We start from the raw sequence: 24,038 nt of genomic DNA on the forward strand, positions 1-24,038 counted from the left end.
CTAATATTCACAGTCTTTTCATTCAGAAGCAATAGGCATTTGAGGTGAGCACTGAAATAGTCAGCGGGGAGGCTGGCTTGTCAAAATACTTGTTTCTGAGACTGGCTGTGGGAACTCCTTCATGCCTCCTCACATTCCATAACTCTGGCAGAAGTTTCCATATAAAAAGCAAAGATACCCGAAGGTCATGTAGGACCTGGGCAGATTCCTGGAGCACAAGGGCAGTAATGTGTCTGAGGTGGCTTTTTTACGATTGCCTGGTTGTCATTGTGCCAGAAGGATGAAAAGGTGGTTAGTGTGATTTTCTGGACATTGATGGATTTTATGCCAACTCTTGACACTGCTTATGCACATCTCAGTCCCATGACCTCAAGGACACAGGTGACTTCAAAACAAGGGCATTCACGTGATCTCATTTATATTTCTTTTGCAAAACATAACCACCTCATTTCTTCCTTCCTTGAAAAAAACACTGCTGTTTTACACAGGAACACAGGCTTTTTTGATAGCATATCTGGAGTCCAAGGCATGGTTCTTCACTGCATTTTTCACACACCTGGCTCCTTAATGCCAGCAAAAGAGAAGGAAGGAGAAGGGGCTATGTTACATGAAGTACATTAGAGGCTTTAGTATTGGTACTGATTCTGCTTGGGACCTGTCCAGGTTCTACACTGATGGGCATCAGCGTTAAACTCTGAAATAAATTAATCCAATTTTGTGAAGAGAAGGTTTACAAGATTTGCTTTAGGGCTAGTGGTAGATAAACAAGATGAAAGCCATTGTTCTGAGTATATTTACGACACTGGAATAAAAAAGGGAATGACATGCTACCTTAACAGTTACCATGGATGTATTTTCACACATTCATTACAGCTGACATGAGACCATCACAGGCAATAAGCGTGATGTAGTCACCTTGTTTACAGAACTGTTTCTGTGAATAAGTTTTTTCTGGAAAACAGTATAGTCTAGGTAGCTAGGTTTATAAGCAGGCAATTTCTCCTGTTTTACTTGGATAGACCTTTTTGTGTTTTCAGAATCCAGCCAAAGCATTTCATAACAGTATTGGACTCTCCATCAAGTTCCTGTGGCTTTTCAAGTTCCTCTACATCTGCTGAACTATGATGGTTATCCACACATGCAATCATGGACTGCAACACACCAGAAATAATTGGATTTAGCATGGCTTGAAACAGAAAAGGGATAATGTTAAAGGCATTTATTTTCTGTTTCCTTTGGCTAGGAGGGGTGTGTGTAGACAGTTCAGCTGATGAATGCTTGCTTTCTTGGGAGCTCAGGTCTTCATTCAGTAATTTTATTTCAGTGTTTTTTTTTGTCAGGGGACTGAAGAAAGTTTTATAAACCTCACAGCAGTCACAAACTGGGAAATAAGAAACACGTTTCCTAATTGAAGCTGTAGAGAAAAATAAAGTAGACTTAAGGGAGTACACAGTATGGAAGCTGTGTCCATAGGTTTCTTGAATAGCTAGAGCCTTAGATTTATGCTTACTTTTAGAGATAATACCCTCAGTGTTGTGAACTCATCAGGAAAAATTTTATGTGTTGACTTAATTCAGTTAATTCAGTTACTGAGGCAATTCAGTTAGTAAGATCCAGAAATTCAGTAGGTTCAGTTTTGAAGTACCAAAATGTTCTGTTTGTTAACTTTCTTTGGTTGCTTGGGAACACAGCCACCTATGAAGTTGTCAAAAAAATCTTTGTTCAATGCTTTAGTCTGTCCTGGATTTCTCTTAACCATGTGCTGTTACCAGTGCTTCTCTAATACACGTGAAGGTGGTTCCAAGTTCTTATGTCTCTTGCCCAGTGTTGAAAAGAAAGTTAGGCTCATGTAAGCGTTGTATCAGTATCAGGGTAAGTCTTACTTTTGCTGATTCATGTGACCTGAAAATGTGGCTTGATGATTTCTGCATGGACTGTAACTTAAACAAATGCCTTCAATCGCTTTCCACTGTGGATTTTGTTAGGTTTTTTAAAATGTACATTTACATTTTTAAATGTATTTTCAAAGATGCTAGTGGCTGCAGAGGACAAAATATGTTCATCAGATGATGGCTTTCAGAAACGTGAACAGGATTCTAAAGAAAGTGTGAGTGGAAACATTTCTCTGCATCTCAGACCTCTTTATCTAAGTTTTTTTCTGTCTTCCTCAGCAATGAAATGTCCCACATATTTGACATATGATCACTGCCACAAAGCCTGCATAAAGCACTGTGAGAATAGTACCAAACTCAGTGTCTGCAAGGATTATCCCACAGAAGGCTGCTTCTGTCCGGACGGACAGGTGATTTTTAATGACAGCTGTGTTGATGAAGAAGTCTGCACACAATGCATCAGTGAAGATGGCACGCACCATCAGGTAACGATATACTTAGCAGTTTACCTTTGTAAGTGGTTGGGGTTTGTACTTTTGCAAGTAAGTCTGTCTTGTAAGTCTAAATGTTTTCGCCTTTGGATACTTTATTTTCTCAGTTCCTCATAAGCGGCCGGCTGTCAGCCCCATGTAGCTCCCCTAGTGTGAAATTGGCTGGGACGGATATAAAATTCACAGCTGGGGCTGTACAGACCCGGAAATGCATGACAAATTTGTGTGGAGGGAGGTATAGAGGGAAGAGAGGAGGGGTGGCATAAGTCAACATTTACTAAGATAAACACCTTCATTCAGTAGACTTTTACCAGTAATGACAATTTAATCACAAATCTGCAACCCTTGCTTAAAATGTGTCATATTGTCTTTGCAAAGCTTACTGAAATATTTTCAGTGATTCGTGTGGAGCAGTGAGACCAAGATGACCTTATGTCAAGTCACATTAGCCTACCTCCTTTTTTTTTTTTTTTTTTTTTTTGAGAATCATTCCTTTGAGGAAATTCATCATTTTGGTTTTACTGAAAATCTGCTTCCCTCAGCTAAGTCAAGTCAGACGTCTCTGTGGCAGAATGGGATTGGGAAAAGCTACAGATGCTGGGTGCTGGACTGCAGTGAAACTGTTGATTTCCCTTTCGGCATCACACAGTGGGTGCACAAGCTCCTCCCTACGTCCCCTGTTCCAAGTAGCAGGGATTGTTCCTCTTCACCCCCAGCTACTCAACTCTGGGAGTTTTCACCTAAGTCAGCCAGTCCTCTTAAATCTGCAGTTTTGTTATGGGACTTTAAGAAAAAGGGGCTTTAATTTCAGTATTTTATGGACTTCATATTCTTAATGAGATATTTGGGTGGTCTTATCATCCTCACCAAACCTACTGTCAAAGACATAATCATTTTTGTAACATAGATCTTCTCTAAATAATGGAAGTCTCTGTGTGTATGTGCATAGTCTATTCTTTAAGTAAAAACATAGATTTAAAAAAGTAAATGAATGTATTCTACTCTGAATAACTTCATTTTACATCCAAAAATTTAGACTCGCTTTTCATTCCACAAGAAATGGGATATAAATGTTTACAGTTAAACTGAAAGGAAGCAAAGACTATTTGTGGCCGACACATCTCTTTTAAATACTGTTTGCATTGATTAGCATAATGACAAAAGCATCACATTTAACAGAGCGAACACCTTTCTTTAGATGACAGGGTATCAGCGAGCAATCCACTTGACTTAGTGAAGCAGGTGTTCAGGTGTTGCTTTTGCCAGTGCAAACATTGTACCGATTGCAGGTCTGCACCGGGAGTCCTGCGTGGGTCAGTGCAGCCTTGCCCTCACACAGGACAGGTCCATGCAGGTCCAAGGATCCCGCTTTGCCCTGGCTTGTGCCTTAGTGTGTGTCTTAGTGCTGCCTGTGGGTACTGTCAAAGCACAGTGCACTGGAAAAATTTCCTACAGATGAGCAAGGGGCCGGTACAGAAGCCTAACAGCATTAAGCCCCCTCCTCAAGTGTACATATCCTATGGATTTTGGCAGCGAGAGGGAAGACATAGGGAAAGTGTGTTCTTTCATTCCACGACTGCATTATCACAATGATGTTTTTCAAAACAAAAGGTTAAAGTTTTCTGAAGGATTGAGCATGTGGACCTTGTGTGAGCTTTAATTTAAGGTTACAGTATCTCCATACATATGGCCACATTTTTTCCTTTGTGTTCCGTTTTGGATCTTTGTTTTAAATACTTTATCACTGGATTTGTGTAGTGCTTATCGAGTTGGTAAAATGGGAGAAAAAAAACCCCAAACAGTAATTTTTGCGGTAAAAGGAATAGACAAACCTCTTATTTCTCTTGAAGGAAAAAATACCTTGCAATGTATATAATCACTGCTCTAAACACAGATCAGTTGTGCACAACTCTCGGTAAGCCTGAGAACTCTACTTATTATATTATGATTCTATATGAAATGGTTATTGCAAATGCAGATTAAAGCCTAGGTTCTGTGTGCCTTAAATCCCCGAATCCTCAGCCAATGCAGTGCATTTTCCACTTAAATAATTGTTTCAAGCCCTCATGGAGAAAAGCTCAGCGCACATCCTGGGAATAATGTCTACGTGATATCTACTTGTTTCTGCAGAAGTTCTGAAATTCATGAGTTGTCACATGCCCCTTCATGGGGTTTTAACTCTGAAAACCTCTAGTCTGTACCCCAATGGCAAGGCTTAGATGCAGCTGCTGTGTTGATGGGGAGGTGGAGGGCAGAGGAGGATCAGCTCACGCAGCCGTTTCGTGTCTCCACCACTGCAGGATTAGCTGTGTGAGCAATACAACAGGCAGTGCAACTGGTGGTGGGTTATGATATCCTTAACCCCCTTCTTTCCTTCTGGTGTTCATTCCTCTGTTGCTTTCTACCCCAGGTAGTGCTTGGCCCTATGGAATTCTTGATACCAATGCCCATATGGAGCTCTACTAATGCCATGCTATCTCTTGTCATTTCTTCTGGTATTAGAAAGAGACTCCTCCTTATGCTGAAGAAAAACTGGCAGAAAATCGAGGCTGCTTGAAAATGTTAGAGTAAATGTTGTGATTTTCTTTCTGTGTGTCTTGAAATGTCCACATGCTTTTCACATCACCACCTGCAAATGTAGCCATTCTCTATCAGCTGCCTTCTCAGGACTTTTTAACCCTGAGGCCATTGAATGCTCTGGCAGAAGGCTCTGAGTTGTTTTCCCAAGCCCTGAGATAATGTTCTTTACTAGCAGTACATTGATGCAAGCTTTCTTTGACTAAAAGAGATTTCTTATGGATTAACCGACCCTATGCGATTTGGATCCTAATCTTTGGTAAACCTGTGGTTGGCTTGTTCTAGCATGCCTGCCATGCTGTTAACCTTTGAAAGTAAAATACCACTTTTACTGTGTTTTCAGACTCCTGTGACGGCTTAAAGTACATAGGTATCTCCGGGTGCAGGTGGCAGTATGCTTTGATATTTCCTTCCTTTCTTCTTATTACTAAATATCTCAGCAGACTGTAGTTTTTAAACAGCACTCCAGAGTTTTCTGGATGACACCTTTTCCCCTTGTGGTATCCTAACCTACTCTACATGTTCTCACCCAGAACCTGGATCGATTGTGCAAATTTACGTTATTGTCCCATAGTGCATCATTTCACTCTTACCTACCTATTCACATGGGTTTTAAATGTAGGTAGCTCTTTATAGGTAACTACATCTTTAAAATAAATGATTTCCCTCTCTCTCAAGAGAGAAAGCAGTGCTTGAATAATGATATACTTTACTGGCAATTTCTGAATGCGCTTAATAGCTTCAGGTAATCACTGCAGTGATGGTTTCAGGTTTGGGCTTGCTAGAGTGCTTTTCCAGTCTGCAGTCCACTGGGAAATCAAGTAATGACACCCCATATATTCTTAAAAAAAATGCACTGTTTATTTCTCTGTGTTTAAGTACTACTAATTTGGGAAAGCAGCCACTTCTATGTATTTCTCAAAATATCTTTGTTTCCCTTATTACCACTGAACATCCAGTTATGGTATGTAGTTGCATGAGTCCACTCACAATAGCCTGTGATTTCATTTCTAACATCTGAACAGTTTTCATGCTTAAAACAATAGTAATTCCTCATCCCATTCATGCATTCTTTACATCTTTTGCTAAATTGGTACACTACGGTCGTTTCAGAATTATGTATCTCCTTAGGTTCTTACTGTTAACAGAGCAACCAACCAGTCCTGCATATAGTCTTCTGGTTTTCCAAATTAATGTTGCTCAAACTCACCCACTCCCATCACCAACATGCCAGTGACCAGAGTACTTAATTTCTTTCTAACCATCTGTTGTGGTTTTTTTTCGTGCAGCACATGGAAACATGGATTCCCGCCAATGAGCCTTGCAAGATCTGCACGTGTCTTGATAACAAGAAAGTAAACTGCACTGTCCGACCTTGCCCTACTGCCAAATGTAAATTGTTTTAGTTCTAAGTATGATTGGACTTGAATAGATGTTTTTGTTACCTAGTTTTCTAGTTCTTATCCAAAGTTGTTTTATGGATGTTTTCTTCTTACTCCAGCTGTTCAGTGTGGTCCTTGTGAAGTCCCTCGTCTGCGCAGGGACCCCATCCAGTGCTGCCCTGAGTACGAGTGTGGTAGGTTCTCATAAACTGTTGGAGTCTTCCTGGTACATATTTCTACCAAATGTTTCAAAGAGATACAATCTGTGTTTTTATTTAATGCAATACTCTGGTTTTTAAACCACTGAATGATTGTACAACCATCTATGTGGAAAAATAAACTCCTGAGGATGTGAATCTCCATTCACTTCAAACTTGACTTTGCCCCTCTTTCTGTATGAGATGAAGAAGGGAATGGAGCAATTTGTTTTTGTCTAAATGACACTAGAATAGTCTTTTTTCAAGTATCTATTTTTGCATGGTCTATATTTGCACATTAAATATAACATTAGAACCTTAATCCTCATAACCCAAACTTGAACTGTTCTCTAAGCTATTTTGAAAACAAAATCTGACCTGCTGAACTCTAACTTACTTCATATTTTAGGATAGCAATTGAGTGTAGAAAAAAAAGATTAATGGGGATGTGCATGTGTGTGTGTGCCTGTGCCTTTTCATGAGGACTAGCTAGTCAGGCATGGTCTTAAACACTGTTTCAATTTCTCTTCTTAGTCTGTGATCTGGTTTCCTGTGATTTGCCTCCTGCCCCTGCCTGTGACTTTGGCATGCAGCTTGCTCTGACCAACCCTGGAGAATGCAGACCAAATTACACATGTGGTAAGATATTCCTATTAGCAGGGAGTGACACTGGAGCATTGCATTTGAGTAACACTGACAACTTCCTTTAGATGTTATTTTTTCCCTCAGAAAGGTTTAATTTTGAAGCCAGCAGCCATGTAATGATTTCACATACTTGGAAGAAGGGTATTGTTGGCATTTTCTAAGTACCCTGTTGAATTAAGGAAAAGAGAAACACTACTCTTGGACATGTGTGCTCTGACCCTTATGCTTATTTTATAAATCTTTCTGATTGCATACGAGACAAAAATTTTTTGGCAGGGTAGGAACTTTTTCTGAACCTGCAGCACAATCTTTGACCTGAGTCTTTTGTATCTGCATTACTTCTTTAAGTAGGTTTATAGCAGTTTGCAGTAGCAATTAGTGCCTTGCTGCCAGAGAACTGTCTTGTTCACTCGTGGCACTCTGAAATGCTGTGTGCTTGACATGGTACCTACCTTTTTCTGCTAGCGTGTAACACAGAAGCATGCAGCTTAGTTCAAAGACCTTCCTGCCCACCACATCGAGAGCTGACTGTTAAGAAGACCGAGTGCTGTGATAAATATGAGTGTACCTGCAGCTGCACTAACTCAACAGTGAGCTGCCCTCTGGGGTATCTATCCAGATCTCTCACCAATGACTGCGGCTGCGTATCTACCACCTGTGTTCCAGGCACGGTAAGGAAAATAAAGTGTCATTTCCACAGATGAGAGTATCTTCCGTATATGGAGTCACAGCACCAAAGTGAGCGGGTAGCAAGATATTAACAAGCCCCCAAAGAAACTAGTCGATAATGATGCTAGGGCATTTAATTTGCATGTGTCTGAGAGAAATACACTGTTGCATCACACTGTTGCTTATTTTATTATAGTCATTCATTCTGACATAACCAACCCATTTTTTTGTCACTTGGAGATAATCAGATGGTTTTATACACACACAAACACATGTAACTTCAGGGACATTCAAGCATTAGGTATTTCAGAGGTACTTTAAAAATTTTTAATTTGTTTCTGGATAACAGAGTTACATGCTTTTGGATCAGTATAGTTGCTATATATTCTTTCAATCCTACCCTTTATTGAAATATTTGGGATACCCTAGACCTAAACTCATTGTGCCCATTGATTACCTTTCCCTCTGCCTGAGGAGGCATTGTATCTTATATGAACTATATTGCCACTTCAAATTTTTGCCAAATTAATACCTGACTCTGTTAGAGTTTCAGTAGGATATATTTTTCCTTATTTTGCCAACCTTTTGTTAAGTTCTTATATTATGTTAACCTTTAAGATAGGGTTGCTTAGAGGAGAGGTTGCAGGGCAACGTAACCTTTTCATTGAAGCAACCTTACCTAACATAGGGTTATGCCGTCTTGCATCCCAGGAGATCTAGCCTTTATTTTCTGTTCTTCAGTAGTTCATGAGCTTGCATAAGTCATTTTATGTCTTTGTGACTTACTTGCTATATCTCTAAAGATAAATTATGTTCATCTCTTTAATAACATGCTGTAAAATTTACTAATAGAAAGCGCAATATGACATGGCATTACTTTTGTGGTAGCTGTGATGGCCTAAGGATAGAAGAGAATGAATGCTTGTAGCTCAAAGTAGGATCTTTTCAGATCAGCTGATTTAGCTGGAAGAAGCTTTGTGTGCATGGCTCCTACAAGACTCACTGTTTATTACCTCTAAATATTGTGTAACATGACACTTCCAGTGAAACTGAGTCAGACCTTGGTCAATTCCACCGACTGCAGTTAAAAATCTCCGATTTATTTTTCATAAAACAGCAGCTTTGGCTGCATTTATTTTCCTTTCCTCAACAGAATGGCCACAATTTAAGATCTGTAGCATTTCTACTAGTTTCAAAAGATTCCATAAAATTTATGGTAGGTTTCACATTTTAAAAAGGAGCCTTTTGGAGCCAGCAGTGTGCCCTTACAGCAGCAGTGTGCTCTTTCATGTATTAATTGTTGCATTCAACAGGTGTGTGTGCACAACAACATAGTCTACCCCGTTGGGACAACCTGGGAAGATGGCTGCAGGGAGTGCTCTTGCACGAGTATGAGGGATGATGTTACAGGACTTCAGATGATGGAGTGTCATGACAAAGCATGTAACACATTCTGCTCTCGGGTGAGTAACATTTAAAGCAGTGCATTAGCCAACAGAACCCTGACAGGGATCTGAAATGATTACTTTTAAACCTGTGTGTTTAGAGAAACCAAAGAAAAATAGAAAATGTGTTGTAGCAACGAATTATCTTGGGAACAGTGCCTAAGAGGGCCTGAGCATTACTGACTTTATTTTAGGGTTATTGTTTTAGGATCACATCCTGCTGCCAAGGAAATCAGTGACAAATTTATTTCATATTTCAATAAAAGGACAACTGCATCCTGAAGTTTCTATCATTTACACCACTTGCACAATAAGTACTTGTAGTGTCTGAAGTTCAATTTCAAATGACTTTGTTCTAGCTGAAGTTCACTTTCAGAGACAGTGAACATTCAAGAGAATGTTTCAGATCTATCCATTGCTCAGGTCTGCCTATTATAGCAGTAATAACACCATGTGCTGCGGTCTTTATTATGCTGAGACATCTGCTACATGCTATAAAATGATGTGGTCTACTTTTGGAACCCCACAAAGGAAGCATGAGCTGCTTGTTATATTGACATAGCTGGTCAAGCAGAGGAGACAGATACTGGGTACAAAAAGTTGGTAGAAGAATTCCAGAAGGGTCAAAGTAATTGGTTAGAAGTCAGCAGCACTTGCCAGTGTCATATATTAGAAGACTGACCATAACATGATTTGTGCAAACTAAAGTTCAAAATGTTTTTTATATTTTCTTTAAACTACCAATTTACATCCCTAATGTTCCTCACCTTAACATAATGTGGAGAATAAGGAAGTAAAACATTACTGTAAAATTAAATGTGATGCCCTAGAGTTGCTTTTTGCTCTGGTATCTAGCACCTTGTACCCATAATCCCTGAACATTCCAATGTCCTTGCTTCATGAGGTTAGCATGGATGGGTCAGTCAGTGAGGACAGTGAAAATACACAGCTTGGGTCTGCAGAAAAAGCAGATGGCAGAAGAAGTTGTCCAGCTCAGCCAAGTGCTGACAACCCACACCCCTTACCACCTGCCATGTGGCCAGAAAAGTTGTGCTGCAAACATCAGAGGCTACCACAAATACATTTTGCCTCTTTGTAAAGCTTTCAGGATATACAAGGATTAATTGAGATTGTTCTTGATGGTATTAGCCAATTCCATTTGGGAAAAGGCACATCTGACTTGAAGCAGCTCCTCCTTAGTCCATGGTCTGGTCTGCTCACAATCTGCAAGTTCAGTAGGCTGTGCAGGGTCCATTGTGGAACAAATAGATGTGGCTGTCTGGGATTCAGAAAATTCTCTGCATGTCTGTTGCTGACCCAGGGTTTTCCCCATAGGTTTGTTCTTCCCTGAACTGTGAAGTGAAGCCCAGAAGACGCCAATTTTTTTTTTCCCTCAGTGCAGAAGCAAAGATGAGCTAATTAATGCTCTTCAAACCTCCAAGTTGCTTTAAAAATGTTTATATTAGGCTATATGTTGCATTAGCCCACACAAAATTCAAACAGTTGACCAAGCAGCAAGTGTTTCCAAATGTGTCTTGTAACATCAGTGCTTTCAGTGGTCCAGTAGCTGATAAAAGTCTGCATGTTGGCCTGTGACTCAGCTGACTGCCCTGCTGTCATTACGGGTGACCAGCTGGAATTTGCTGGGGGAAATGCAAAGGAGAGCATACTACAGCAATAACTGCAAACCCTTTTGACTGAGAGGGACGTATGCTGCTTCTGTGTTTGATTAACTGTGCTGACTGTGATGCTACTGTGATGTGCTGGGTTTTCTAATGCTGCATGTGAGACAAAATTCACTTGCTTTTTTCTGCTCCGGGAGTAGGCTTTTCTCTTCTTGCTGGAAATACAATGAATCTCCTAACAAATGCCATGCACATTCCCGCCCCCTGCCAAGTCTCCAAATTTTTGCAGTCTATTTCCCACTGTTCTTCTCAAACCTTTTAATCATCTTTAAGAAGTCTGCCTCTTTTTTGGAATGAGCCCCACTTATGCAGTTGCATTCAGAACGGAGGCTAAGAAAAAAGAACACATGATATCTCTTCTTCCTCCTTGCTTTTGTTCAGTTGCATTTGGAAGAAAGCTCTTCATTAGCAAACCTTGTATATACAGCTATGGAAAATTAGAGGTGTTCTTTTTGCTTTTGGAAAGACATCATTAATAATGTGTCTGGGAGTCAAAGGCTGACCTTGGGCATAGAGCATATATGTGCTCAACCTCACAACTGAATCAATGTTGTAGAAAACCTGCATTGTCTGACTTGTTTTAGATTATCATTTGAATTTATACTAATATATATTTTAAAACAGTTAATCATGCATTGAAATTTGACTATGAATATTTCAGTTAAGCAAGCCAATATCTGAAAAGCAATTCTCTATTCTGAACTCCATTAAGGTAATTGTGCCTTGGTTTTCAAAGAATTTCAAATGCCTTAATACTACTGTATTTCACTATCATTTAACTTACAGCCTTGGTATCAGAACAAGGTTGGACAGCATATATGTATGTGCACTTGAGAAGATGTGAACAAAATATAAAATTTTGAATAATATTTTCCTCTGCTGTGTCTTAAACACTTACACAGTTCCCTAGGACCAGAGCAAAAACCCAATCCATTAAAAAAACCACAAAAACAAAGCAAACTAGTGCTCTTTCTGCAAGAGTAGAGTTTGGTGAGAAAGCTTGAGGATGCCCAATGCAGCGCAAACCATGAGGGTAGATGTGAGAGATTTCAGCTTTTGCAAGATTTTGATTTCCATTTGTAGAAGAGACTTGTTTCTAGTATGGCAATTATTATGAAATATTAGATCTAAAGTATCTGACTGTGTTTTTTCTCATAGACAAAACTTTATCAATAATTTGTTATTCTAATAAAGTATCATTAATGCCAAGCTACAAATTCTTGACAAATCATCCTTAGCATTGCAGTGTCAAAAAGATTTTTTTAAAACAAACAAAAAGTCTTGGTGGAAAACATGCCAGTTCTTTTTGGGCATCTGCCATTTCTTCTGCTCCTTTAATGGTTATCAAAGTTGTACAATCATAGCTGTTGGAGAACCTGGATAGCTTGGATTTTATTTTTTCCTTTTCTTATTCCTGATTCAGTGGATATACATATCAACGACCACAGAAGTTCTGTAATCCAGTTTGAATCGGTCTTAAAGATTATTTTTCAGTTCAGATCAGATGGCATTGAAAGTTGTATTAACATTAAAGACACACTTTAATCCTGGATCATTACCAAGGTGATGTTCAAACTCTACTGTACATGGTTATTAATTTCATTGCTAGATCTTAAAGCTGTGCAGTATCATAGTTGACTGTCTCATCTGACCTGTGAAAACAGCTTATGTTTTTTTATCTAGCTACACAAAAAGAGAAAAAAAAAGTAATACATGTAGTAGCTCCTTCACCCTGTTGAATGAACGGTGCTACTGTTCTCTGTTTGTTTAATGACAAAATCAAGCTCAAATTGTATCTGTTGTTTTAAAATGTACAGAAATGCTATGGAAAAAGAGTGGATGTTTCATTTAAATGAACCAATCCCACAGTTCTCTGAGGAGGTTAACAGCAAATACAGACTTCTCACTTTCAAACCAGATGTGGGTTTGCTTCATTATATGTCATAGCCCCCTCGCTTTTTCTGTCCTCTGCTATCTTTCTCTTACTAAAGTTTTGAGAAAGCAAGCAGATAATTGCTGCAATTATTGCATGTGCCACAAGGAGGAGTGGTGACTCCCTCTTGGAGCTTCTTCAGAAATTATTTCTCTCACAGTACATCAGACTGCATATCTTCAGAGAATCATAGTGATAAAATGGATAACGGCTTTCAAAACATCTTAAAATAAGTAGTATACTAATGTGAAGGCAGCACTTGCTTAATTTCTGTCAATGTTCGTGGAGTTAGGTACTTTGTAAGAGATATAAAATATTGTGGTTTAAAGTATTGGATAATTTAAAGTATTAGATGATTATGAGAAGAATGAAGCATAATTTTCTGGGATAAGTGTTTAAGACAAAGCCATTTGGCTAAGTGTGTGTAAGTTAAGTTAATTAGGTTAGATTTTCAAGCCTCTTGATGACTGTGTTAAATTAAAATAAAGAACATTTGCACCATATGTGCAAAGGCATAGCAAATGATGGTTGTAATAGATGCTGACTACAAAACCTATGGCTTTAATCTCCAATATTTCAAATGGATATTTCCTTTGAAGTAGCCTGTGAAACATGGTAGTAAATTGCTTAGTAGTGTGTATTGAGGAGGTCAAAGAAATTAATGCAAAAGGGAGACTGTTGTTTGAATATTAGATGCACAGGATGCCATTTAAAACTATGAAAGTCTTGGTGGGAGGTAATTTCAAACATCCTGCTTGCATTTTAAAGCATAATTTATTATGGAAATTAGGAAATGATACCTTCATGTTCTAGAGACTTGCAAATGGAGAATTAAGTCCTCACCTGGGGTAAATGAGCGTAGCTCCAGTGAAAGCTCTAGAATTGTGCCGATTCATCGCCGCTGAAGATTTTGCTTTCAGCATTTCAAGTTGACTTATGTCCATCCTACTGGGCTTTTCTCAGTCTACTGTTGCCATTTACATTCTCTTTGGTTCCTCCATCCCTTTCTAGGTACTATCATCTCAGCATGTAAAAGGCAAATACTGGAGCCGTTTTAAAAATACTATGTTGAGGAATAATGTCTGTTCTTTCTTTCCTGCTTTGTTGGCCAAAAGGCAGCTGACACAGTTTTCTGTCCAAAACCTTAGCACCGGTGAAAAGATGAACTGTGTATTCTGAGCAACACTAGAACAAAAGAGGGAGTGCACAAATATGCCAAGCTATAGCCTATGCGGATCCCTCTGGTAGCCTTGAGTAGGCGTTGAAACCAACATGTGCGTTCTCTGAATGCTACAGAATTAATCCGCATTCCTCTTTTGTTTGTTGCAAGCCAAGCCCCAGTTCAAAAGTGGGCAAAATTCCCCCCTCCATGTAGAATGTCTTAATATGTACGCTTTCACCGTCCACGTGGGAGATCAGCTTGATCTCCCCATTTGTGTTTTATAAAACAGCCTGATCCGTTGGCGTAACTGAGCACTTGTCAGGTTCTCCGCAGCTGCTGATTATCACTCCCAAGTCAGCCACGTGCACCTGTTCAAATGTGAGGGGTGCCTTGTGTTGCCTTATGTCTTACCTCCCGGGGCTCAGGGATTTTTTTTGGTCCTATAGACTGTGATCTGCCTCTCAGTGTGACAGACAGTCAGACACTTACCAAGGGCTTCTTCTGAGTTTCCCTGTTTGAAGTTTGAATTCTGTGTTTAAAAAAAAAACAACACAACAAAAGGCAAGATGTGGAGGAGGAATAAAGCAGCAGATCCAGTCCAGAAAAAGCAGGGGACAGGCAGAATATTGACTGTAAGTGGATCCTTGAACAAACCATAGCAAACACTGACATCTCTATACGCTAGTGTCTACATGCTAGAAAATGAAAAATAATGAAGGAAGAAATGGGTACTACTTACTCTGCCTAGTTCTATCTAACATTAACCTTCACCAGCCCAGTATCTGAGACTTGACAGATGTTCCTGTTCGTAGATTGTGCAGCTCAGGAATAATCCTGGTAGTATATACTCTTCGTACATGAATTATCTAACTGGGAAAAAAACCCCACAACAAAAAGCCACCTCAAAATGCACAATACATTTTCCTTTTCTTAGATGTAACCTTAAACATTACCACCTTTAGAGTTAAACATAAAATAAAGCTTTCTTTATTCCTGTGGGCCCAAATTTCCATGATCTGAGTACAAAAGGTGGGCTTTTCTGATGGTGAATCAGGGAATCTCATGCTGTGGAGGATCTGTGACAGTGGGGAATTACTGTCCACCTTCTCCTCAAGTACAGGTGGCTCCTCTGCTTTTTGAGGAGCTCATGAACAGCTGCAGTTTGCAGATTTTTCTTCTGAAACGGGTTTGTACACTGCAGTGGTTCAGGGGCTACGTTAGGAGGAGCTCAGCAGGTGCTGACCTGTGATCTCCTGTATTTCTTCCCCTTAGGAATCAGAGCACCCAGATTTTGAACCCACTCAGGGCCACTCAGGCAGGTTGAACTTGAGCAGATCCTAGCAAAAGGAAGGTGTTTCTGTGTGATTTCAGATTGTTTGTTTGTTTGTTTTTGTTAGGCATCATCAACATCATCTTTGTCAGGGCCTTAGGAGTGCAAATCACACCTGGAGTCAGCTGCGTAGCATTTTTTTGATTGCACTGTGGGGACTGTTCAAAGCACCTTAGTGAAATTTGGGTCCTGCAGTTAGATTTTGCTTAGTCAGGATGCTGAGTTTATTGTGGGCACAAACATGTTATGCATTCTTATTTCTGTGACTTTGACACTAAAATAAAAATTTGTATCCCTTACTTCAGATGCCTCAAACACATATTTATCAGATAAAAATCCCATAAAACAAAATGTTCAACAGCACAGCTTTCCCCACAAAGCTAAGTCTGATACTACATCATATAACATTATACAAAATATGCTTCCATGTGAAAGTCTGCTGGTTATTGAGCAACATGAAGCTAATGTGCTTCATATTGCAAATCAAGAACAGTTCATGAAGGGAGGGAGCAGCTGGGAATACTTCAGCAATTTCAGTTCAAAGGGGTTGACCAAAATAAAATGATGCTTATTTTCATTGGCATTTTTCACACAAACAGTATTTTCTTTGACAGAACATCTTTCCTTCCATGCTGTACTGAAATCAGAGTTATGCTTTGGCCTTTGGAGACTGCCTAACTATTGAATATAGACTATATTATTTCTAATTACAATGAAGCTCCTTTCTTTCTTTCATTTAGATACTCCAATATTTGAATATTTGTCTAGTTGCTTCAGGAGATGAAAAGATGAAATAATCAGTCAGAACTGGTCCCTAGACTACATGTCTGACCAATCCCTTCCTCTGCTTCAGCGCAGGCCAATCAGATGTCTGAATGTGCTCAGGCTGAATTATGGAATCATAGAATCATAGGATAGTTTGGATTGGAAGGGACCTTTAAAGATGTCTAGTCTAACACCCCTGCAATGAGCAGGGACATCTTCAACTAGATCAGGTTGCTCAGATCCCCGTCCAACCTGACCTGGAACGTTGCCGGGGATGGGGCATCTACCACCTCTCTGGGCAACATTCCAGTGGTTCACCACCCTCACTGTGAAAAATTTCTTCCTTAAGTCTAGTCAGAATCTACCCTCTTTCACTTTAAAACCATTACCCCTTTTCCTATTGCAATAGGTCCTGCTACAAAGTCTGTCCCCATCTTTCTTATAGGCCCCCTTTAAGTACGGGAAGGCTGCAATAAGGTCTCCCTGGAGCCTTGTCTTCTCCAGGCTGAACAACCCCAACTGTCTCAGCCTTTCTTCATAGGCAAGGTGTTCCATCCCTCTGATCATTTTTGTGGCCCTCCTCTGGACCCACTCCAACAGGTCCATGTCTTTCCTGTGCTCCTAACCTTGAAGTCTTAGGGTTGGGAAGGGGAGTTGTGAGTGCTGATTAACATCCAAAACGCTACTAGAACAATTTCAACCTTTCTTTTGTATAATAGTATTACATATAAAAGAAAGGATTTTTGAAATAGCAAATAAAAATTCTTATAATTATGCATGACTTGTATGTAAAAAAAAGGTGATTTAATGTAGTGATATTTTTATAAACTGGATTCTTAACTTTCACATGCAGTTCTCTGTCAAATCTCATGGCAGTTGTGACAGCCACCCTTAGAAGTGAGCTTACTTCTTTTTTCTTTTGCAGTCCTCTGTAGGGCCATATTCTTGGAAAGACTTGCTCTTCACAATTTGCTAATGCATAAAAGAAACCACTCACATACAATAAACCAATATTTGGAAACGACTGCTGCTTAATGCTGTTGAAATAGTTCAAGGTCCTCTGAAAGCATTTTTCTTTTACCTCTTCACTTTCCATTTTTGCCTATTTATGTAATTTTTTTTTTTTGTCTTGTGGCAGATCTCTCTGCTGTTACATACTTGAGCAGATCCTAGCAAAAGGAAGGTGTTTCTGTGTGATTTCAGATTTTTTGTTTGTTTGTTTTTGTTAGGCATCATCAACATTTTCTGTACTCCAAGAAGGGGTGCTCCATACAATACTAGAGAAACTGATATCCTCACAAGGCCCATCAGTTGTTTGGCATGACCTGTAAAAGTATAGTACCTAGAGTTAGTCAATGTAGATGAAGTTAATATGTCTTCAAAATATATATTAAGGAGGAACTAATGAGATAAGAATTTGTACTCCAATGTTGTGTGCATTTTAGTTTACTTTTTCTGACAGATAATGTTAACCATTTAACAGGATGCTGATCTGGTGGACCACTTGTTTGTTTTGTAGTAGCAATGCGTGGCCTTACAGTTCTGTTTTCAAACTCCCCTTTCCATAAAAAATTGCTAACATTAAGCATTTATCTTACTGTTTTCTTTTAGGATTAATCTTCTCATTTGTCATCTATTCCTGGATCAGTTAGTCAGTTCTTTTTTTGTTTTCCCACAGGGCTACAGGTATATCGTCCAAGAAGGGGAGTGTTGTGGGAGATGCCAGAAGACTGCCTGTGAGGAGCAGCTATTCAGGTCTCGGGGCGATGCAGATCCTCGTTTGCATGAGGTGAGGTGAGGTGGTGGTGGCGTGGAAACTTCCTCTTCTAGCTGAAATGCCCTGGAATTATTTTGTATTCCATGGAAGGAGATGAGGAAGCTATGTGTTATTTCTCCTATATGGCAAGCAGCACTGAAAAACAATTTTTTTGGGGGCCTGTGACTTAACTACTTGGTTCTAACAAGCAAACCCTCTCTTCCATTTTCAGACTCTAAGGAAGCAATCTTTTCATGTAAAATTTATGTAAAATGCTAGTTCAAAAAAATATTAACAGGAGATAATTCTCTGGCTGTAAGCTATTTGTTTAAATTATTCCAAATTAATTTGTATTAAATGCCTCTATGGATAAAAGGCAGGTGGGGTAGTGGATTGCTTGAATTTCCTGGTCCCATTCAGATAGAATATCCTACTTGGTACACACTGAAACATCAGGAAGTAAATGAGGATAGAAACATGATTTATTCTCTAGTTGCTAAAGTTGATTGCTGCATGTCAGATCAGACCTCAGTGGTCCAGGCCACCCTTGTTCTTTGCTCAAAATAACATTTATTTTCAGCAGTGTGCTTCTTCCCTTATGATTCAAAGAGCCCAATGGGAAGTGAGTGCATGCAATAGCCATTTAAAATGTGCTGCAGATACCCTACCACTCTGGAAAGCTAGGTGGATATTTGTTTCTTTTCTTACCTACTTTTATCATTCCTTCAGGCTATTCAGTTTGTTCTGTCCCTAACCCAATCACCCTTGGCAAGCCTTTGCCTGCCCTAGTAGCATTAAACTGCTTAATCCTATGCAGAATGTGGATTCAACAAAGGCAGGAACAGTAGGTTAAATAAGTTTGAAATAATAGACCTTCTCCTCATCTTTTCTTCCCTAAGTGTTGTTTGTTATAGTGTGTCTGCATTTTCATCTACATGTCACTTTCACATGTTTTATATTAACTTCTAAATAATTTCTTTTACAAAGGCAGCGTGCTGCTGTCTTTTTAAAAGTTAATGTAACATTTTGCAGCCTGCCTCTTCCCTGATTTTACCAAGGGCATTTCTTAATGTGGATCAATAATCTGCTTTGCCTCATAAATGAAGACTTCAGAAGGCCTATATTAACATCCCACCATGTCTTGCTGATTTTGGTTGTCCTAATGGAGTAATAGATCCTTATACTCTGCTGTTCCTTTCCTACTGAGTCCTCTTTCAATTCTTCTGTCATTAACAAAGAACTATTTAACAAATGAGAGAAAAGTAATCCTTAAGTTTCTGAGCAGATGTTTGAATTTACTGGAGCTTGGAGTCTGATCCTCACTTTCACTGTTCTTGAAGTATATTCAAAGAGTGTTAACAGTGGAAGCATACAGCTTCCAAGCAGTGATCAGCTCCTCCCAGCGTTGAACTGTGACAGCATCTTCTTTCTGGCCTATGGTGATGTCACTTCCCATAATAGTACGTGAAATTCCTGCCTTCTCTGATCCATGGGTCATTATAATCAGTAGAGCTGTCAACAGGATCTGGTCTCTTTTACATTTGAAATTATTTTCAGATCTAGTACCTATTGCCAAAGACTCCTTTGGGCTTAGAGCTGACCTGCAGCAGGTTCCAGCAGAAAGAGGGACAGCTTGGCTACAGCACAATGCAGTGCAGCCAGCTAGCGGGTAACAAATGTAGATTTAAATCTAGTCAAGAGTGCTTTTTCTTCACATGTTATTTCATCTGCCCCTTTATTTTTCATCTTAAGGATACTCCTGTAACTCCTGTACTCTACAAACCAAGCAGCAGACTGCTCTACAAACTGATTGTCACAGTAAGGATTTGTGGAGAACTATTGAGTGACAGACTGTTCCTGACACAGTAAACGTGCTTTTTGAAAACCAGCGTGTTGGCTGTGGTTGGTCTTCCCGCGATCCAGTGGCGCAAAAACTGCTGTCTATATTTAATCCTTTTACCATTTCCCATCAGGTTGGCACAGAGTGGCGATCCCCCTTCAACCATTGCATTATCAATGAGTGTGTCCAGGTGAACAATGAGGTTTTTGTGCAGCAAAAGAATCGTTCTTGCTCTCAAATGGATGTGCCTGACTGTCCAGAGGGAACTGAACTACGCTGTGACCAAATAATAGACTGCTGTCCTTCTTGCAGATGTGGTAAGGTTTTGTGTATAATGAACAGAATCACTAGAGAGTGTATCATCTCATGTGTTGATCTCCTGTTTCTCAATAGCAATTTCAAAAGGGCGTATTATGCATGTATAGTACTATTTTGAAGCTCTCCTGTATAATTTAGACATTGAGTACAGTAGCACCTGCTGCTATTACTTTCTCTTTCCAACTGCTGTTCACGGTCTCCTTTTGAACTACTTACTGTTGAAGCTATTTTGTATTGCTTCAGAGAGACATAGCAGGCTATCTCTCTACAGCACTAACCTGCATTGTTATGCATTTAAAAGAGGTCTTGAGATGCTTTTGGCTTAGGAAGGTTCAACACTCTCCCCAGTGCCTACTATGAAGAGGGAGTTTGCATGCAGCCATGCTGTCTTCTGTGTGTCTCTGAGCATTGTGGCTGTAACCATTTCCTAGCACAGACTTGGGTCAAAATCAGAAGATTTGGTTAATTGGCCTCAGTGTGGGAAGACTCACAGTCATGTTTAATTGACAAGTATACAGTAGGGAAGTGATCGTGCCCCTGTACTCGGCACTGGTGAGGCCGCACCTTGAATACTGTGTTCAGATTTGGGCCCCTCACTACAAGAAGGATGTTGAGGTGCTGGAGCGTGTCCAGAGAAGGGCAACGAAGCTGGTGAGGGGTCTGGAGCACAAGTCTTATGAGGAGCGGCTGAGGGAACTGGGGTTGTTTAGTCTGGAGAAGAGGAGGCTGAGGGGAGACCTTATCGCTCTCTACAACTACCTGAAAGGGGGTTGTGGCGATGAGAGTGTTGGTCTCTTCTCCCAAGTAACTAGTGATAGGACAAGAGGAAATGGCCTCAAGTTGCGCCAGGGGAGGTTTAGATTGGATATTAGGAAAAATTTCTTCACTGAGAGGGTGGTCAAGCATTGGAACAGGCTGCCCAGGGAGGTGGTGGAGTCGCCATCCCTGGAAGTGTTCAAAAAACGTGTGGATGTGGCGCTTCAGGACATGGTTTAGGGGACATGGTGGCGCTGGATTAATGGTTGGACTTGATGATCTTAAAAGGTCCTTTCCAACTCAGTGATTCTGTGATTCTGTGATATACAACCACAGGGTAAGGAGCTAGCGGGAGGAGGAGGAGGAGAAATATGCAATGTAACTTGAAGAAAAACCTGAGTGTATCTTCTGAGAGTGCAAGGTTTGGACTGGAGGGGAAAATTTATATTGTGCCATGTACTTGTTAAAAAATATCTCAGCAAGAGATATTTGGAGGTGGAATTCAGGATAACTGACAAATTGTTGCCTTGCAAGATATAATGTAAGAGGGCTCAATTATGCCTCTCTACAGTAAAACTGGATCTAAATGCCCTCAGCTGGAAATCTAATAAATCAAAAAAGCACACCTGTGATTTACTAAATCTTGGTAATGTCATGATGATGGTAATATTAAATGGAGTATTATCTTCTTTTTCAGTACCCCTGAATGGTTGTCCTTTGAATGGCACTGTTATTGGGGTAAGACACAATTCCTTTTATTTGCTGTGATGGTAAGATATTTAGATATATGAATGAGCTTTTGAAGAACACAAACTTGCCAGAATGCACATAAGCGTACAGGGCAGGTCTCTTCAGATGGAATCTCTGCAAGTAAGACTTTGGGGTAAAAGCTGTGGCAAGGGGCTCAGCATGTGTATGTCCAGTTGGTGACCCTTTCACAGACTTCCTATATGACAATGAGTATCTCTGCAAAATGGAGACAGTAAAGTTTCCTTTTTTCTTTACATCTTGAAAAGATGCTTGAGAAAAGTGCTTCAAAACTGTGGTAATCTGCATTGTGTAATGACTTGCAGGCCACCAAACACACAGGAAACTATCTGCAAGGGATAATCTCAAAAATTATCCTTGCCCACTTTGGGGAAGCAAAAACTTCCCTTATTCTACCTAGAGGATAAAGCAGATTAAAAAAAGGATGGAGACTCTTGCCCCACCTGTGTGGAAGGAGGGGTATCCCTCCTTGGCTATTATCAGGAACAGGAAAGCTGAGCTTCCTCACTGTTTGACCTCTGTCACCTTTCAAGATCCCTGTTGTTATGCCCTCAGAGGAAATTTTTTCTCAACTGCATATTTAATGGATAGATTAAGACATGTTTAACACAGCTCATGACAGTGGGAATGATGGGAGTTAAGCACCTGATCTCATTTATGTCAAATTTGTCTTTGGAGAGCTCTGTCAATTGTCCATTGTTTCCCTAAATCCATATTCTGGCAGCATCTCTAGTGTCAAAGAGCTTTAAATATTCTCAACATACCCCAGGGAAACAGGTCCTCTTTAGCCTTTTAACCTAACTTTTAATCTGCGTATTCCTGCACTGTCAATGTATGTCTCTCTTTTTTTTCATTTTTTTAAAAGGTAAGTTTACCCAAATCTCTTTGGACTTCTGAGGTATGGCAAAGAGAACCTTTCTCCATCTATTTCTTCTGGTTTTGATTTTTGTCATAGTCAATCGGCATAAGTTTATCAGTTTGTTAGAGCTAAAGCCCTGTCATCAAGCACCCATCATTCTGTGTGGGGTTTATTTCCCTGTAGAATTAAATCCAAGGAGTAACTCTGCCTTTCTTGTCAGAACGCTGGGAGTAGCGTTTTAAAGTGGTAAAATCTGAAATAATCTGCTTTCTCTTTGATTCCTCTGTTTGTCCTCTCATAGTATGTTGTCAAAACTAGTTGTGGCATTTTTGAAAGACCATACTTGTAGAGAATGTTATGCAGTATAGGAATTGCTAGGTCTTGCTACCTTCTGTTATATATGATATGCATATAAATATATATTCAGTGTCGCAAAAAGATGTTGTCTTTCCAGTTGCATGCCATTCTTTTATGAACAACTATGTGAACAACTATTTTTTTTTCTCTTCCAACAAAATGTTTACTTGATCTGTCAAGTAAAGTCTTTGTTCTATTGTCAAGTGTTTTAAAATATTTTAAAATGAAGAATAAGCAAATTTTGAAACAGATGTCATGTTGAAGACAAATAAGAAGAATCTGTATTTTGAAGTCTTAAAAAAAAAATCAGCTTCTGCAATACTGAAAAAAATTCCTGTTTTAATAAAATTTTCCCAATTTGGAATGAAGTCATAAAGTGTTTCAGCTGACACAAAACTTTGACTCATTCTTATTTGCTGTCTGGCTATAAAAGCTGTCTTAGAATTTTATTTATTTTTTAAAACAGTTCTTCAAATGTGTTATTGTTCTTCCTGACAATTGGTCATTTTATCAAACACTGCCTGTGCAAGATTTTGAGGGTGTAGGTAGGCCCCAGCTGTTATACTGCTTCTGTGCTCTTGCTGTCACAAGTGTCAAGCATTACTGAAGTTGGCATTCAACAATGCAGTTACCAAAATGTTTTCTCAGGATGGAGAGTGTGAAATTCAAGTTGAGATATAATCTTGGAAGTTTTCTAAACAAAGTGGCCATTTTGATTAAAAAAAAATAAATTAGAGCTTATATTAGAACTTGTCTTAAATTAATGACCTTTTCAATTAAACTAGATTCATTTAATGACTTATTTTAAGCTAATTACCTAGATGTCTGAAAGCTTTTGAGCAGCTGTTGTTACTCCAGCTTTATCTTGCACTGTTCTCTACTTCAATGACTGTTCCAGAGTTCTGGTCAGGAAGGAAGATGTGGTGTCCACAGGAGTTTATGCTTCCTGGATTTCAAAACCTTTATTCTGAGTCCTTTAAGAATAGGTTTCAAATTTCATTTTATATCAAGGGAAAACTTTGCTCTATTAACTCATTCACTGAGTAGTTCCAAGTTTTGAGACATTTACTGCAGTTCTGTTAACTGACTGTGTCCTTAATCCCTTTACATTTTTGTCTTGTATCTGGTTACCAATATTATATTCCGGTAATTTGGTGTATTGCGTTCACTCTGCTGTTCTTAACAATGCTGTGGGCTTTAACTGCAGACTT

The 24,038-nt window shown here is 39.4% G+C and overlaps 1 protein-coding gene across 1 annotated transcript in view; it reads left to right on the forward strand.

Moving 5' to 3' along the window:
- VWF (von Willebrand factor) overlaps nucleotides 1–24,038 on the forward strand; it is a gene marked incomplete at its 5' end in the record, with an annotated part of 151,528 nt that overhangs the window by 111,306 nt on the left and 16,184 nt on the right. Inside the window, 9 exons of the mRNA XM_082013969.1 lie at nucleotides 2,172–2,377; nucleotides 6,250–6,352; nucleotides 6,462–6,536; nucleotides 7,074–7,178; nucleotides 7,650–7,855; nucleotides 9,167–9,316; nucleotides 17,852–17,962; nucleotides 19,903–20,086; nucleotides 21,541–21,581. Of these exons, the coding sequence (XP_081870095.1) occupies nucleotides 2,172–2,377; nucleotides 6,250–6,352; nucleotides 6,462–6,536; nucleotides 7,074–7,178; nucleotides 7,650–7,855; nucleotides 9,167–9,316; nucleotides 17,852–17,962; nucleotides 19,903–20,086; nucleotides 21,541–21,581 (1,181 nt within the window). The remainder of the gene's footprint in view (nucleotides 1–2,171; nucleotides 2,378–6,249; nucleotides 6,353–6,461; nucleotides 6,537–7,073; nucleotides 7,179–7,649; nucleotides 7,856–9,166; nucleotides 9,317–17,851; nucleotides 17,963–19,902; nucleotides 20,087–21,540; nucleotides 21,582–24,038) is intronic.

This window comes from Phaethon aethereus (genome assembly GCF_964289735.1).
Source record: "Phaethon aethereus genome assembly, chromosome: 1".
Taxonomy (NCBI): Eukaryota; Metazoa; Chordata; class Aves; order Phaethontiformes; family Phaethontidae; genus Phaethon; species Phaethon aethereus.